The 16,304-nt window shown below is 36.3% G+C and overlaps 1 protein-coding gene across 4 annotated transcripts in view; it reads right to left on the reverse strand.

Annotated features, from left to right (window-relative positions):
- The window catches only part of SCAPER (S-phase cyclin A associated protein in the ER), a 169,172-nt gene that overhangs the window by 10,943 nt on the left and 141,925 nt on the right, over nt 1–16,304 (reverse strand). For all 4 annotated transcript variants that reach the window (XM_072870685.1, XM_072870684.1, XM_072870683.1 and 1 more), the window contains exons 28-29: nt 14,462–14,699; nt 11,217–11,366 (exon numbers count right to left, since the gene is read on the reverse strand). In XM_072870685.1, the coding sequence (XP_072726786.1) occupies nt 11,217–11,366; nt 14,462–14,699 (388 nt within the window). The remainder of the gene's footprint in view (nt 1–11,216; nt 11,367–14,461; nt 14,700–16,304) is intronic.

The raw sequence follows: 16,304 nt of genomic DNA on the forward strand, positions 1-16,304 counted from the left end.
TGTGTCTAAAATGATAATAATATTTACCTTTTTATTCAATTATTTCCCCAAAGGTTGCTTTTCCCCCCACCACAAAATAATAATAAAAAAAATCTCATCACAGTATTCCAGGTTAAAAATGAGTTGGTTTAAGTCTGGCAAGAAGCTGTTCTCCTCCAAATAGTTAGACAGTGGACAAGTTATCAAGTCCAAGCCTAAGCCCACAAGAGGGTATGTTTTTAATTGGTCAAAGCAGCTTCGCCAGCTATCAAAGGAAGTTGCTGAACAAGACGGTGCATTTGCTATGAGACATTCGCCACATCCATTTTGGTGTGGCAGGCAATGCTGCCAACAATAATCCATTGTTCCAGGGTCCTTTAAGTCCAGGACTGGGGGACACAGCTGGTGCTGGCCCTTGGAGACCTACAGGGTATACACAAGAGCCCTCAGCCCCAGGCTAACTCAGGAACACGGACATGTACTTCCATCATTTTTGTTTCATTTTTGGGAGACTTGCTGAAGACTTTTCACAAACGTAACTGGAAGACATGATTTAAGTGTTGCCAAATAGAAAGACTGTACATGGGTACTTTTCATAGCAGATCCTGTAACTTATTTGAGTTCTTGTTTTCATTCTGTTGTGTTGCCCCATGACTGACTTTACCACAAATTTTCCATTACCATTAGGGCAATGATTTTGCAAAAGCTTACTTTTTGTTAAGCTGACACTTCACTGAAGTCACCAGCAACACGTTTGTACACAAAGGTGTACATGTGCGCTTTCCAAACCACAAATAACAGAAAAGCTCACAGCAGCCTGGATACTCTCCCACATCTCTTGTAGTAGCCACTTGGTTACTCTGCCTGCCAGCTCACATTGCCTTCCAGAAATCAGCTACACAAAAATATCAGAAGATTTAAAAAATTAGTGTCTTTAGATGTTAACTTGATCATATTGTTTGCTTCTTATTTCTATTCCTTTTTCTACATCTTAACATTATGTCATGGTTGATGCTGTTAAAATACGCAACATAAAAATGCAGAAACTTTGGGAGCAAATGCATTGCTGGCATCAATGGCACTGCTAGGGCACGGCCACCATAAATTAGACCTTGCAGGGGTAGTGGGATGTCCAACTAAGAAGGTAGAGACAACATCCAGCAACTCTCAGCTGCCATTTGAGCACCTGGAACTGCACATACGCTTCCAGATCTCACCAGTAACAGAGGGATGCTTGTTTGGAAACACTGTGGCAGGAAAATAATGTGACTTACGGGTGCTTTCTGTAGCCTATCAGTTTCTTTCATCTACAGAAGAAAGGAAAAATTGCTTCTTGCTGCTTAAAGATAGAGAAAGGAGAAAGACTGCCAAGGAGAGAACCGAAATCTGTAGCCACAAAAACCCCAAAATGCCAAGATTTGAACAAAACCTTAAGGACCAGTCATTTAAGTGCACCACTCTCACGTGACTAACTCTGCACGACAATGTTGTGTTCTTCGTGATCTACAGTCAGGCTGGTACTTTTTAATAATTTTGACCAAGTATTAGAAGTTGTAGCTCTTTTATCAAATGAAAAGTAAGACAAAATTATACTAATGTGAAATGGATACAGGAAAATGGAGTTGAATCACAACTTTGTAAAGTTTAAAACTTCCTGAAGTGAAACCTTCCTCAGTTCTTGGAGAGAAAAAACTGCTAATGAAATGGTGTATTCCGTAGGTACTTAGAAACAAATACAGTGATTATCACTGTGAGGTGAATTAACTTTCTAGAAAAACATCCCCCTCAACAGAATTTCCTTTTATTTTTATGAAACGAAGTATTAAAATGTGCTCTTCTACTTAACTGTGCTCTTCTGCTATAATGTATTTCACGTTCAGATGCAATTTTCTTAGAACAACTCAGACTAAAAAGCTAATGGTTCTCTAAGGGGCACTGCTTCCCTTTTCCACTCTCTCGTATGACCTACGGTTCCAAACTTGAACATGGCTATTATAAACATTTGGATCTTAAAATTGTACTGTTGGTATGGGAACTATTAATGTTTCTTTTCTATTTATTTATCATTTATATAAATGTCAATTCTAATTTGTACAAACAACTAATAACTTTATTGAACAGGAACTGAAATGCTGTGCATCTAATCTCTGGAACTACAGAGTATTCCATCAAACAGTTAAATCCTTCCGTTTGATGACAGTTTATTTATAACTTTGTAAAAGAAATAAGTCTTTATATGAGTAGTCCAGAATTTCTCTTCAAAGTTAGATCTGCATTATTTCTTTGCTTCTATATAAACAGATCCCATACTGCTAGTATTTAATCAGCAGAATATGTCACCACTTAGGCAGTTCTTCTGTTTTAAGGTCAAGCTCTTTTCTTTCCATTTTGCAAACTCCACTATTGGCAAGGCTCTGAGCAAAGAATGTTCTAAATTCTTCCGAACAGTTATCAGGAATCAGAGCACCATTTCCATGCAAAAACAATGTTCCAGAATGCTACATTCAAATTTAAGAATAAGAATTCTGTCTATTTGAAAAATTCCAGTGTTTATTTTCTTAACATCACATGTAAGCTTTCAGAGAGAAGATAACAGAGTTCAGAAATAACATTAGTCTTCCTATAAACCACATTATGAGCATTGTCCTTTTAGAGCTAGCTCTATGGTTTAAGCACACAGAGTCAGTGGTGCTCTGTGTATACATAACACAGAAAAAATTATCTGAGCAGTTTTTGTGTAATCATCCTAAGCCATTTAAGCATTTAGGACAGGACAATGGCAAATACAAGCACAGTGATGCAGTAAAGATGTAAAAATGTTTACCGAAAGTGATGCTAGTGGGAAATCTAGATAAAGAAGTTCTTTATACAAAGCTCTCAAAAAAATGTCCCCCAAAATGACAACTAACAAGTCACCTTAGTTATAAGATAACAAGTGAAGTATATATAGATTAAATTCAGCAATAAATAAATAAATAATATTAACAGATATTGTAAAAGATAAGTTCTATTACAATGTGATGAGAGGAGAATGGAAACAATTCTAATATGCATTGAGGCTATTTGTGAATTTAACACATGCCCAGGCTACAGGATAAAATAGTAATCTAATGGCTGAACTAGAAAAGGTTTTAGGGAAAAGTATAACTTTTAAAATGTTAGCATCTTAGCATTTAACACATTAACATAAAAATAAACATTTAAACATGTGAAGTTGCTCTCATGTTTCATGTTAATCATATACTTAAGTATCTTGTTAAATTGAAGGGTATCATTGCTTTGTAGAAAATGGTAGGCTTCATAGTTTCCAAAATAACCTAACAGGAGATTTATATGTTTAAGTGGGCCTAATAATTTTTCATCAGAAGAGAGTATTATTATACATCAAACATATTGAGAAATACATATATCCTGTAAGCTCAAGTAAAAAACCTATCATGCCATGTCTCAAATCCTTAGGTATTATTCTGAACACTGAAATTATTAGACTTAGCCCTTGCAGCCCTGTGCTATTTTTGAAGAATCATCTTCACATTTAGAGAACATCTTCAACTTTGATGACCTGTAACTTTAAGCTGCTGCTTTGGGCATGATTCTCTCTCACTTACACAGGTGAAACAATTGATGTGAATGAAGAATTCTTGATTTAAAGGCTAGAAAATAAACAGGACCTTAGTCAACCGAAGTTCAAACAGACTATTGGCAGAGGTTTCTGCCATCATCCTTGAAAACAGCTAGTTTGGGTCAAAATCCCCAGAATGTGTGAATAATTAAAATATTACAGTCTAAAACACAGAAAGTCTTTTTGACTCTCTTTGAGCCTTCTCTCTCTTCAAAAGCAAGCATTTTCTGTCACTCTCTAAAACCCTACTTGCAAGTAAGAATTTTCATTACTAGTACATTTTGTCTTCTGTCTTCCACAGTAAATGTAAAGGGTTTGTGAAAATATCTGATCATCAAAAAGACTGTGAAACATTGCACCATTGGACATGTTACAGGGCTGGCTGAGGAAAAGCTCCAAACAGACAGCAAGAAAATGTACTTTTCTGCCATGAAAAATGTGCTACAACCCATCACTAAGGGGAGATGAAGATGAGCAAGATTTTCCGTAGTACTCACTCTGCAAGATTTAATGCATTTTATTTTTTCTTTATGTTTCAATATCACTTCAATCAAGTGTTGCTTGAGCTAAACAAGATGAAATGTGTTTGGGAGACTTTTTTGGGCCTCTTGCAGGCTCCCACCCTTAGAGCAGCATCCAAGTACTTGGAACAACTGTCAACTGCCCGAGCCCAAAGCTGTGAACACAGAGCAGGCTGGCATCCTCTCCGCGTGGGGCCAGCGATGCTGGGGACAGACACTCTGGGTCTGCAGAGTCTTGGAAAACTTACAGTTTATGGCAGAAGTACAGGGAGTTCCCTCACACATGAGCCGAGACAGACAATAGCTCACAAGGCCTGATTAAATATTTGCAGGCTTTAGACTTTGTCTTAAATTTCTGTGTGAAAATTAATTCTCATGAAAAGGAGAGACCAACAGGCTGGGTGGGAATGAGGCAGAGCGAAGGCAAGCGTTGTGCAAGCTTCTGTGTCCATCTCCGCCAACAGATCTCCACTGGCCAAACCCATAACATTCCAAGCCCAGGTCTTAGCTGGGAAGAAACTGCTTATTAAGCAGAATTATGCCAAACTCTGTGGTGTTTTTTCAATGTGGACAAAGGTCCACTGGGGATTAAGCTGAGACCACCAAACTCTTTTTATTCCTGACCCAGGAATAAGATTAGAACGTCGTTCTCTGGAAGAGGCATTAGCTGATTGCTCTCTCTCTTCATCGCTAAGGTTTAGTTACAGACTATATTTTAAGGTTGTTGAAAGTACTGGCTTTTATGACATTGGGAGCTAAGTTTATTCTTTTGTGTTTACAGTTTAAGAATAAGACAATAAGATAAATTCAAGTGCATTCATTTCTCATTTTAAATCCTATACACTCTCTGTTCCTCTCTGACAGGAATCAGCCAGCCATCATGAACTGAACCTAAATACACTTGATTTCATGTTAAGTCTTTTATCATTAAATTACCTTCCCCACACCCTCTCAAAAAAACCAAACCAAACCAAAAATTATGGGATGCATTTTGGAACGTTAGAAATACAGCTAAAATGTGACGTGTGAAATATGCAGTCTCACATGCTCCTGTCAGATTTTATTTACTTTGTCATAGATCATTCTTAAAAAATAAAAAGTTGATTAGTAAGCTCAAATAACAACAAAGGTGACTGACAAATAACGATAAAGGTGCCTGACAAATTACCTAAGAGGCATCCCCTCTTTTCACCAACTGCCTAGATAGGGAATGTCATCTTTTGTGAAGATATTGGTTCACTTAAGTGAATTTATGTGGTCTGAATATGTAAGGCTGATAGAGAAAAAGCATACATTACGGATCTGTTTTAATTTACTCCATTTTAACTTGGTGAGTTTAATCCTTAGGGGATTTTTTGTTCACAAGCTGAAGTGCTCCTAAACGGTAGTCAAGACTACAACTTCACATGAATCACTCACTTGCTGAAATCAGCTATTCCACAAAATTTACCAGGCATATTTTTCGTTTAAACCTATAAAGCTTTAAAAGGGTGTGGGTTTGTTGTTTTTTTTTTTTTAAAGGTTTAAAGAACTAAACCCACAACCTCAACATGAAATCCGCACTCCTAAAAATCCCTCCTCTGAAAAGAAACTAACAAAATCAGAATTAAGTAATTTCAGATACTATTTACTTACAAATATGGACATTAACTATATGGTAACTACCAATTCCTCCATCTTTACCCTTGTGTTGTACTTTCAAAAACTCCACCTACGAGATCAAAATTGTTCCAGTCACTCCGTAGCCCCAAAAGCAACATAAAAAATGAAAGTTTAATGATGGCCTCTAGTAAACAACCCATATGGAAACTCTACATAATATTTTTATAACCATTCTTCCAAGTTTTCCCGTCAACTTCTGATTTTCACAATTTTTCAATTTTAGAAGTATTTTTCTTTTTTCACGCTAACACTAGAGGAAACTGGCCACATACTGAAACTCAATATGCACTAACACTGTCAAAAGCACAAAATAAGTCCCTACAGAAGGCAACATTTAATCTAAAGTCACTTCGTAAGCGTCCCTTACAACCTAGCAGTACTTGTAAGCATAGTTAGGATATATGCCATATACATATATATGTATGTGATATACACTTACTGTGGGATAAAGTGTACTGCTATTTTATGACAGAAGTAAGACTTGCCACATGAAAAAAATGCTAAAAAGTGAAAATATAACTATAAGCCAATCATTTAAAAAAAAAAAAAAAAAGAAGAGGAATGACAATCTCAGTACTATCTCAGTACTAGTACCCTTTTTTGGGTACTAGTTTTCTGCTGGAAATGAGTAATAAATTTCATGAACCTTTCAGAATTGTGCCTACCATACAATATTTTAATTTCTTTGAACATTATATTTATACCTGTGATACTGCTGTGTGATGTTTTATATTTTAACACAAGAGAAATTCCTGTCCCAAAATACTCTGTAATCCTACTGTTCTTTATTCCTTTAACTGGAGCAAGCTCGTATGCCTGAAACATGTTTTGTGATAAATTTTCCACAGCTTTATAGCAAGGGTAAATGTCTAGTAAGTGAATGGTACTATTAAATTTAATTCCATGTGCTTCTATTTTCAACATAGGGATTATTAGATATTAACATTTCAATTATTAATAAGTTTACAATAAGAATAATATACCCTTCTTATGGACACAACTGTCTAGGGATAAAAGGTTGGGAGTGACAGAGAAATAAGTCAGACAGACTTATGCGACTGGAAGACAAACTTTTGGGGATGGAATGGGAATGTTTTGTGTATCCAATTTTTTTCCAATTGTATTGGTTACTCTAAGAGAAGTTCTTACTTCTATCTACAAACCCTAATTTTATAATTAATTTTTCAAAAGCTGCATACACTTTTTCCTAGCTCTTTCACAGAGACTTTGTTTTGCAGTCCGTATCCTACATATCGCAAAAGTTAGTGAGATTCTTCTAGAGCACTCTAAAGACAGTGTGCGTCAAAGACTGAAAGAAAAAAAGCTATTTTTATTTAAATAAATGCATAGCAAGACAAATGAACAATGCAACTTCTTTTGGAGCCTGTCAGGCAACATCCTGAGTCTGAGGATCTGATTTGAGATGACTTTTCATATGAAAAATATTCACTAATTGCAATGAATATGGAAAGATTTTTTATTCCCAATACAGCAATGTGAAAGAAGCCAAATCATCTGTCATTCATGTTAATTTAATTATGGGACCACATTCAATTATCCAATATAATATGCAAATGAAGTGAGTTGATAGCACATGCTAATTATATTCATTATAATAATTAAATCAAACAATGGAATGGAATAAAAATGTAATGAAATAGAAGGATATTTTTAATTAACAAGAATTTTAATCAGAAACTGTAATCCTACAGTCTGATATAGTATGATTGGCTTATTGAAAGATTTTTATTACACAGTTTAGTTTTACGTGTCTATCCTTAGTACCATGGGACCTGTTTTCTTTCGTTAATAGATTATATGGTGGCCAAAACAGAGAATCCATTTCCTTGATGATACTTCATGCAAAGCAGATGCCTAATAAAGCCAAGCTCCGCTACGGCATGATTACAGAATCCTGTCTCATGAAATGCAGGCTGTCTAACACTATAGTAAACAAAAGTTCACGTGCCGATACAAAACAGACAGTGCAGTTTAGGCTTGACTAATGATGTTAAAGGATTTAAAATATTAAAGAAACACTCTTTGCTTTTTGAAATTTTCAGTTTCATAACTCATTTATTTCTTCAGTGACAGCAGCTGCCCTGAAAAAGCCTTATGAATGTTAAAACGAAATACAAAAAAAGGAAAGGAATATTACTTATATATTATATGTGGGCAGAGCCAGCAAAATAATAGTATTTTTAAAATAAACTGAGCAAGCACTATCAAAACACTTAGGAATGTGTTCCTGAGGAATCCATTGTCCTCATCGCTCCTTGACAGAACCACTTGGGCCTGGACCAAAAGCCAACCATGGTGAAAACACTAAGTGGGACCCCAGGCACTGTCTCTGCATGTGTGTAGGACCCACCGTGAGGCCCTCCTCTTATTTGGGGCTCCTGGAAACTGCAGTGAAATATGAATCTTGAAGCTATACGAGAGAAAAGAACTTTCCTTTTTAATTTGCCACTCAACTAACTATAAAGACTTTTACAGACAGTGTAATAAAACCAGACAAACCTATATTACATTAAATGATTGGCATATGATGCTTTTGGAAGATTTTCTTCTATGAATGTGAAATATTTAGGAAATTGCCCTTTTATTATTTTGACTGCAGAGTGGTAATAATTCACTTACTTAAATCAGAGTACTACTACTGAAGGTCAATGTGGAGGTTGACAGGCTGTAAAATTTCCTTTTTAGAAATCTATCTATTCTGCAAACTGGGAAGCTGCAAATTTTTTTAGTAATTAATGCCTTTTCTTCTTTATTCCAGTACGCCGTTTCGGATATTTATCTATTGATGTGGGTAGACAAAGGAATCACAAAAGGCACACTGAAAACTCCAAACAACTATTTTTTTCTCTCTTTTTTTTTTTTTTTTTAGAGTTGAACAGAATGAAAACATAGAAAGGTTTGTAATAAGGAATACAAATTTAGAGAGGAAAAGACTTATTTAAACTACAAACATTTCAAAACAAACGTACATTTGACTGCAAGAATAATGTGAATCTGCTTTGAAATACATAAGTTATCGACTCCTTTAAAGTCTGTTCAAATACTATAGAGCTATCAGGCTCTACGGAAATTTGTTTTCATAGCTCAAGTCTGCTGTATCTATTTTTATTATGCGGTTCTTTCCAGGAGTTCAAGCCTACTATTTGAAAGCTTTCACCATGAGACCAATTTTTTATTTTTAGTAGGACTCTGCAGATGATCAACAACGAAAGAAAAAATTGGAAGCTCATAACATAATAAAAAATTAAACCATAACTGAATGAATAGAAAGCACTTCCCTTTTCATGAAAGGCATTGTATCTTTATTGGAAGTCACCACACTAACAGCACCTGAAAATAACGACCATAAGCAAGTCTCAATGTCTGCCTAGTAATGAAAGGAAAAATACTTCCTTTTACCAAAAAAAAACCTTCCCCACATTTTGCAAGTACCTGAGTGAGCAATGCTTCAGTTTTTCAAAATGTTTTTTTAAACAAAAAACCCAAAACAAAATGCCACTTCCTCAGTTAAAAGCTTATCAAATAGGAATATCAGAAATTAAATAAAAAGTTAAGCATGTCATGACATCTCTTGAGATAGTACCACCAAAATAAACCACCATAAAAGACTGCTTTTAATGTATGAAAAGTACTAACATACCGCAGTTGTTTAACCAAAGACCTAAACTTGACTCTCAGAGCTGCAGAAGCTACCTTTTAATCTTGAAAATTAACTCAGTCTGGGGGGTAGATTAGTGATGGCACATGACCTCACCCCAAGTGCACATGCTGAAGACTCCAAGACACTGCAAAATCACCAGCTGGGAAGCATGCCCACAGACAAATGCATTTTGCACATACTTAGTCTCTTGACTGCCTGCCGGCAGCCACCATAGCCAGCTGCTGCCATGGCACGGAGCCTGCTCGCCATGGTTGGACCTTCGCCCCAGGGCACGAGAGCTAAACAGCAACAGGCACTACAGACTACTATAACTGACATTGCTGGTAGGAAATCCCTCTTCTGCGCTATTCCTGGCACGTTTATAGTTGCAAGTCCTCCATGCAATGAATCACATCTGTTTATACTTGTGTGCCAGAAAATAAATTTTTAAACTGCAGAGAAAAGACAACACTGTTTGCTGGCACTTCTGGATGCCAGCACGACCTGTTGTGTAGCAGTGTGAGTCAGAAAATGGCAGCAATATCACATGGATTTTCAAAATGACCATATAAAAAGTGTTGCTCACAGTCAGCTCCAGACCCCGAGTGGGATTTGATTGCACAGGGTAGGAAGGCTGCAGGATCCTCCCTCCAGCTGTGGCCAAAGCCACAGAAACATTACTATATAATTATAATATTTAAATACTAGATAAATATAATATTATATAATAATTATGTAATTATATATCTGTCAATATTGTCAGCTTTAAGATATTATAATGTTCCAATCATAGTCAACAAACTGTAAGAACATTATCGGACAGCTTTTCTCTAAACCTTTGCTGACAAGTTGTAACACTGCTCTTCGGCTTAACTGAGGACTCTAAGCTCCCCATCCTGAACCCCCACCCCAAATGTTGAACAAAAATGGGAACCAAGTGCTACAAGTATGGAGAGAGAACAAAACGAGTAACTTCACAAAATATAGCATTCAACTGAATCGTACCAAAGATGTAAGCACCATAACGCAGTTTCTACACATGCAGAGTCAGGTTCACATACTCAAAAATAAAGAGCAAGTGCCAACTTCTGCCCTGCCCAACATACCCTGAGAGGCCGTGTATAAGCTGAGGAAACTGAGAGACTTTTAAGACTAAAGTATTTGCAATAGTTTTGAAGTTTTGTGTCTGGGTTATTTTATAAGCTATTCTTACCAGTATGAGCGGTCACAGAGTCCACTGGCAAAAGTGGACAACAATCAAGGAAGCTAGAGGGGGGTTTCCACTGAGTATTTGTTTTACAACTAAAAAGATGCAAGGAAAAGAATGGCTTAAACTTAAATGAGCGCTCTGGCTACCACGGAGATGGCTACATTGGCATCTGAGGTCATTCCTTCATGGCAGACTAGCGTAGTTGGCTTTAAAAGGGTTTAACTTGAGTACCACAGCCATCTGATCAAGTTGACATGAAGTTAACTCGGAATTAAAAATATCAGTTGCTAAGTATATCTTGGCAGCGAGTAAGGCTAGTTAAAATCAATGCAATGTCAGCATTGCTGTCTGCATAAGAACAGGGAGTTTCCTTATGGCCACATAATATTAACGTTTTTGTGTTAAGATGCAACTTCAGCTTCTACTTTGCAAACACATATATTTGCGCTCATAGGAATCCCAAGCACTTCAAAAACAATGTTGAGGGGATTAGTTTTCTTGAGGGATCCATGACTAAATGTGCACTTGATAACTTCTGATCCCATTTTCCATTTGCCTTACCTGATTATCTGTGTTGTTTACAGTAAAATAGCCCACACAAATAATGACTTCGTGTAGCAATCCTTCACAGGTATGCTGGGAACAGTACCACAGCAGAGAGCTGATAATATGCCGAAATGCAAGGGACAGTCCTTCAGCACCCACAATAGACTGAAAAAAAGGCCAAGAAACAGAAATTACAGTCTAGCAATGTGTTATAGAAATTGTTTGAATTACATACATATCAATTACACCTTTTTTTTTATTTTTGCAAAGTATAGACTATGTTCTTTGTTGTGATGACTTTGAAGGAGGACAGAATCAGCTCTCTTCTTTCGGTAACTTATCGTTTACAACTGGACTATAAGAATAAATTCAAATTTTAAAAGGACACAGGAAAAATTTGATTCTGCTTAGTTGACATTCAGTGTAGCATTAGATGGACCATTTCATTTGACATACATTACATGTTCCAGGAAAACTTAATGCTAATAATATTTCTTAGTAATAAGCAAAAGAAACCAAACCATCTTCATTTCTGCAAAAAAGCAAAATGCATTTCTCATTAATAACTTGCGCTCTGAATGGAATACAAAGATTAATAATGAATAATGACTTTTCAAACGTTAAAAAAAGTTAGAAACATCCAAAAGGAGAGAACACTCAGCTGCAAAGCTTCTTGGGATGCTTTTTGAAAGTAGGCAAATTGCTGTAACGTGGAGATTCAGAATTAGATTTTATCTGTGCAGCCTACAGCCTCTATTTAATAAACATGTCAAACAGACAGAACGACACAAGGTCAAAGGGGAAAACTAAAGCACAAGGAATGAGCATGACAGTCTACTAACTCTAATGAAACAGCAATGCAGGCCTGTGAGAAAATCTTTCATTTGAGAGTTTTCGTGATTTTATACCTTGTAGCCTGTGCTAAGTACATATACATAAATCCCAGTCTGTAGTATAGTTTAGTTTTAGCATGCTTCAAATCTACCCAGCAAAAGTGGAATCCTTGACAATTAAAACAGACTCAGCTGTGGTTCCGTCTTGAACCTCAAGCGTTCTTGTAAGTTAGTATATTTTCAAAATTTAACACACACTACAGTCACCACTTACTGCTTCACATCATGTAAATGCCATGTTCTTAGGTCCACCCTTATTTAATTAGTACTGTCCATGTATGCTGTGACCTAGCACTCTGGGTTTAACCTTCCCTGATAACAACAGGTCAAAGGGCACCTGAGTTTGTGTATAAAAGTTAAACTAATTTTTCAAGGAAACTATGCTTCCTTTTTAGCCAGAATTAATATCAGCTCAGGATCCTGTGTTGTTTCTCACTACCATCTTTCAATTGTTTAGACTGTCAAATTAAATGAAATATATACCCATGAGCCATCTGTGCTAATACAAACTCTAGAATACCAGACCTCTTCTGTTAATCAAAAAACCCTATTCTATATTCCTACTATTACGTGATATAACTATTCCTTAGAGATAATAATCAGACAGTACATAAACTACGCTTTTTCCTTCTGCTGTCTGCTAGCCTGCTACTGTCCACAAGGTCAGAATGGACAGTAAACTGCCTCAGGTGTACGTTGATTTTTTAACATTACAGAAGCAAATCACATTAATACATTGAAAGGGATAGCTGCTGAGACTACACAAGTGTGTCTGTCCATCACAAACAATATTATGTCTGCAATTCAGTAAAACAGCTAAGCGGATACTTCCTGAGCGGAGCCTTGCATTGATGAATTGAAATAAGTAATTCACATTGGTTAGTTTTCTACCACCCTTTATGCAATAATTACTATCTTGCACCATTTTATGTAGAACAAACTAATGCAGATCATGGGATTTGGGAATTAATGCTGATGGTTTGTTATAAATGCTCAGATATAATGGTAGTTGGTAGAAGGATAAATACAGACAGTGTAAATGGAAGCTTACATTTTAAAAATTAATAGTGGTTTCTTGAGGTGTCAGTGGGACAGCCCTTCAACCACTGCACTTTGCTGTAGCCCCCCTATAAGCTGTAACTCTCCCAATTCAAGTCTTACTCTCTGGTATATACCTGTAATATCTACAGCAACAAACAAACATCCAGTCTCAACCCAAGAGCTACTGAACAAGCTGTAGAAGAGAACTACTTTGATACACCTTGATTTACAGAAAGAAATGGGAGTTAATGGTGTGTGTAAGAGTTGTTTTACATGAAACTCCAATAAATATACTGTTTCTGTGCCCTGTAAAAAAAACCCTGACTGGACTGGATCCTGCAACTGCATCTATACAGATGGATGTTGCTACATGCAAATTGCTTGTTGCTGTTATCAGAGATACTAAATGTACTAAAAATCAAAGTCAAGAAACATGAACTGAAGGAGACTTATACCTTATACTAAATTCTTTACTCATGCAAAGCTCTTGCTGAGTTTAATGCATTTCAGATGGAGTATGTGGTACAACTTATATACAAATTACATATTAAATGAAACAGAAACCTATTCTGATGAATTGTATAAGATTGATGCTGCTAAACATGTTTTGCAAAGCAATGCTTTTTGACAGGTGTTTTATATTAACAACACAACAGCTCTACCAATTTATCTGAGAAATACACTAGTATTTGTATTTTCTTTGCATGGCAAAATGATTCATTTACACTAGAAATCTGTTCACAGAAGAAGGTAAGAAAAGACTTACCTTCTCAAGACTCAAAATGTGATCTGAGTTTTTTTAATGAATAAAAATTATGAAAATTTAAATTTCCAATTTTTGGTCAACAAAATTTTACTTGGATTAAAAAAAATTGGTATCAAGTGGTTTTTGAGTTTCAGTTGTACAATCTTAATGCAAGTGGCCACTGAAAGCACTGAAAAATATCAATTGTGGTTATAATATAAGCAAGTATTTTCACATTAGAAAAACTGTTATTTTGTGCTTTTGACCAAGTTTTTTTTACATTTTTGGGGCTTATTAAATATAAAAAGTACTATGCTAAAAGTGAGGTTTTTTGAATAGAAGAAGTAATGGATGGGATTCAGCATTTTGCATAGTCCAAATATTCACTTTTTGCTTAAATTCATTTGCCATAGCTATACAGTGGCAATAACAATAATTAGCAATTTTAAGCATGAAAAAACACTAAACATTTAATTGTGAAAGTTCCTTCAATAACTAAGATGGAAAGAGAAAACTTAGTCCAAAAGTATATGCAATAATTAACATTTTCACACCAAGCAAAGTTTTAAAACTTCTTTTACCTGAAAGGCTGGCAGATCAAGAACAGCAAAGCTATTGAAGAAACGTAAACTCTGAATGGCAACCTGGATTGTGTTCGCTGCATAGCTGTCTTTAGGACTTGCTGTGTTTGGATCTGAAATTGTCCCGTGGAAAAGAACACAGTACAGCATATGCAAGACTCCAACGAGATCCGTAGACTGAAGAACTGCTGTTAGTCCTGTGGGGTCCTGACGTGTATTGTCAAATATGTTCCAAGATCTGTCAAAGAAACATTAAGCCATCTGAGGAGGAGACCAGCACTCAGTGAGAACACTTGCCCAGGATGCAGTACTTCTAATAAGCCAAATGTTAGAAAACCAGTAAACTGCTAAAAAGGAAAAAACCTGATGCCTAATGCGTCAAGAAACCACAACATTTCCAGAAAATACTTTAAATAATCTGGGCACCGTCTCATGCTCTCTTTAACTGCAATGCAGCTGTATCTTTAAATATCTTTCTCCACATACTGATGTCTTTGCTCCCAAAACGGGTTCACGATACCAGCGTGAGACCATGCAGAAATTCAACAGCTTTAGAGTCGGAAGCGTGGGGGCACTTTAGGGGCTCCATGCAAGCTCTGTCTCAGGTCAGTACCCTATACCCATCTTTCCTTCTTGCAACAGCAGCCAGCAGAGGTGGGAGAACTCCCTGGAGCGTCTCACTGCCTCAGTGACAGGCTGCAGGCACTGGAACAAACTGCCTACCTAAGTAGCAAAATAAGTTACCAGGACCAGATGAACTTAATCAAATAGTTCTGCAGGAATTTAAGAATGAAGTGGTTGAGCAGTTAACAAAACACACTACTACTTATTTCAGTCAGATGTTATTATGGGAGACTGTATGGTAGCAAAGCACAAATAAGTATGAAATGCTCGAGACAAACCAGCACAGCTTGTGCAAATGGAAACTAGGTTTCTTTGGTATATTTTGGGTATGCATGTAAAATAATGGAGAAGGTTTCTGGCTATCTAGGATATCAGGACAGACAGCAAATAACTCAGGATGCCCTTTCCCTTCTCACATTCAAACTTTCATAATCCCTCCATGATTTGTACTGTTTCTGTTTTTTCACATTGTTAATCATCCAGAAGATGATGCAGGACAGTCACTACTAAGGAAGACTAAGAGTGTCACTACTCCGGAGGTTAAACAATGTGTAGAAGGCAGGCAAATACAAAATAAAGCACATAAAATAATTCAACAAGTTTTATATACTCTTGAGTTCTGATTCAAACCCATCATGTAAATCACTTGAACTTCATTATGGAAATACATTTAGTCTATATTGGCAATCAAAGGAAACACTAAAATATTAAGATACAGTGAACAGTAACACTGAAAATATGGTACATCAAAATCTGGTCTTTACTTTGTCTACTACGTTTCCATCTTAAAAAAAAAAAAGAAAAAAGGAAAAAATAAGTGTCAACATCAAAAGAGACTACAAAGATTGAGTCTATATATAATTTTTTTTAATAATTGAAGGAAAATATGACAGGTGATATGAGAAAATGTTATAAAAGGACAGATTAGATGAGGGTATCTTTCCCTTTTATAACAACTAAAAGCAAAGGAAATGGGAAAGCAGTGGAAACAAGAACCACTTTCTAAAACAATCTGTAACTTTGAAGACTTCAGTTGACTACAGAAACGACTGGACACTCGGAGGGCTCAGAATATTCCTGTTGACCAGAATCAGTAAGGAACTTTTCCTTGACTAGAATGGCTCTAAATGATCTTTTCAGTATCTGCAACAGAAGCACCTTGCCCCGCTCTGTTACACAGATTGCTCCGCTCCAGTGAAGTTTCCAACACAGATCCTAG

The sequence above is a fragment of the Ciconia boyciana genome, chromosome 8, assembly GCF_034638445.1.
Source record: "Ciconia boyciana chromosome 8, ASM3463844v1, whole genome shotgun sequence".
NCBI classification, from domain to species: Eukaryota; Metazoa; Chordata; class Aves; order Ciconiiformes; family Ciconiidae; genus Ciconia; species Ciconia boyciana.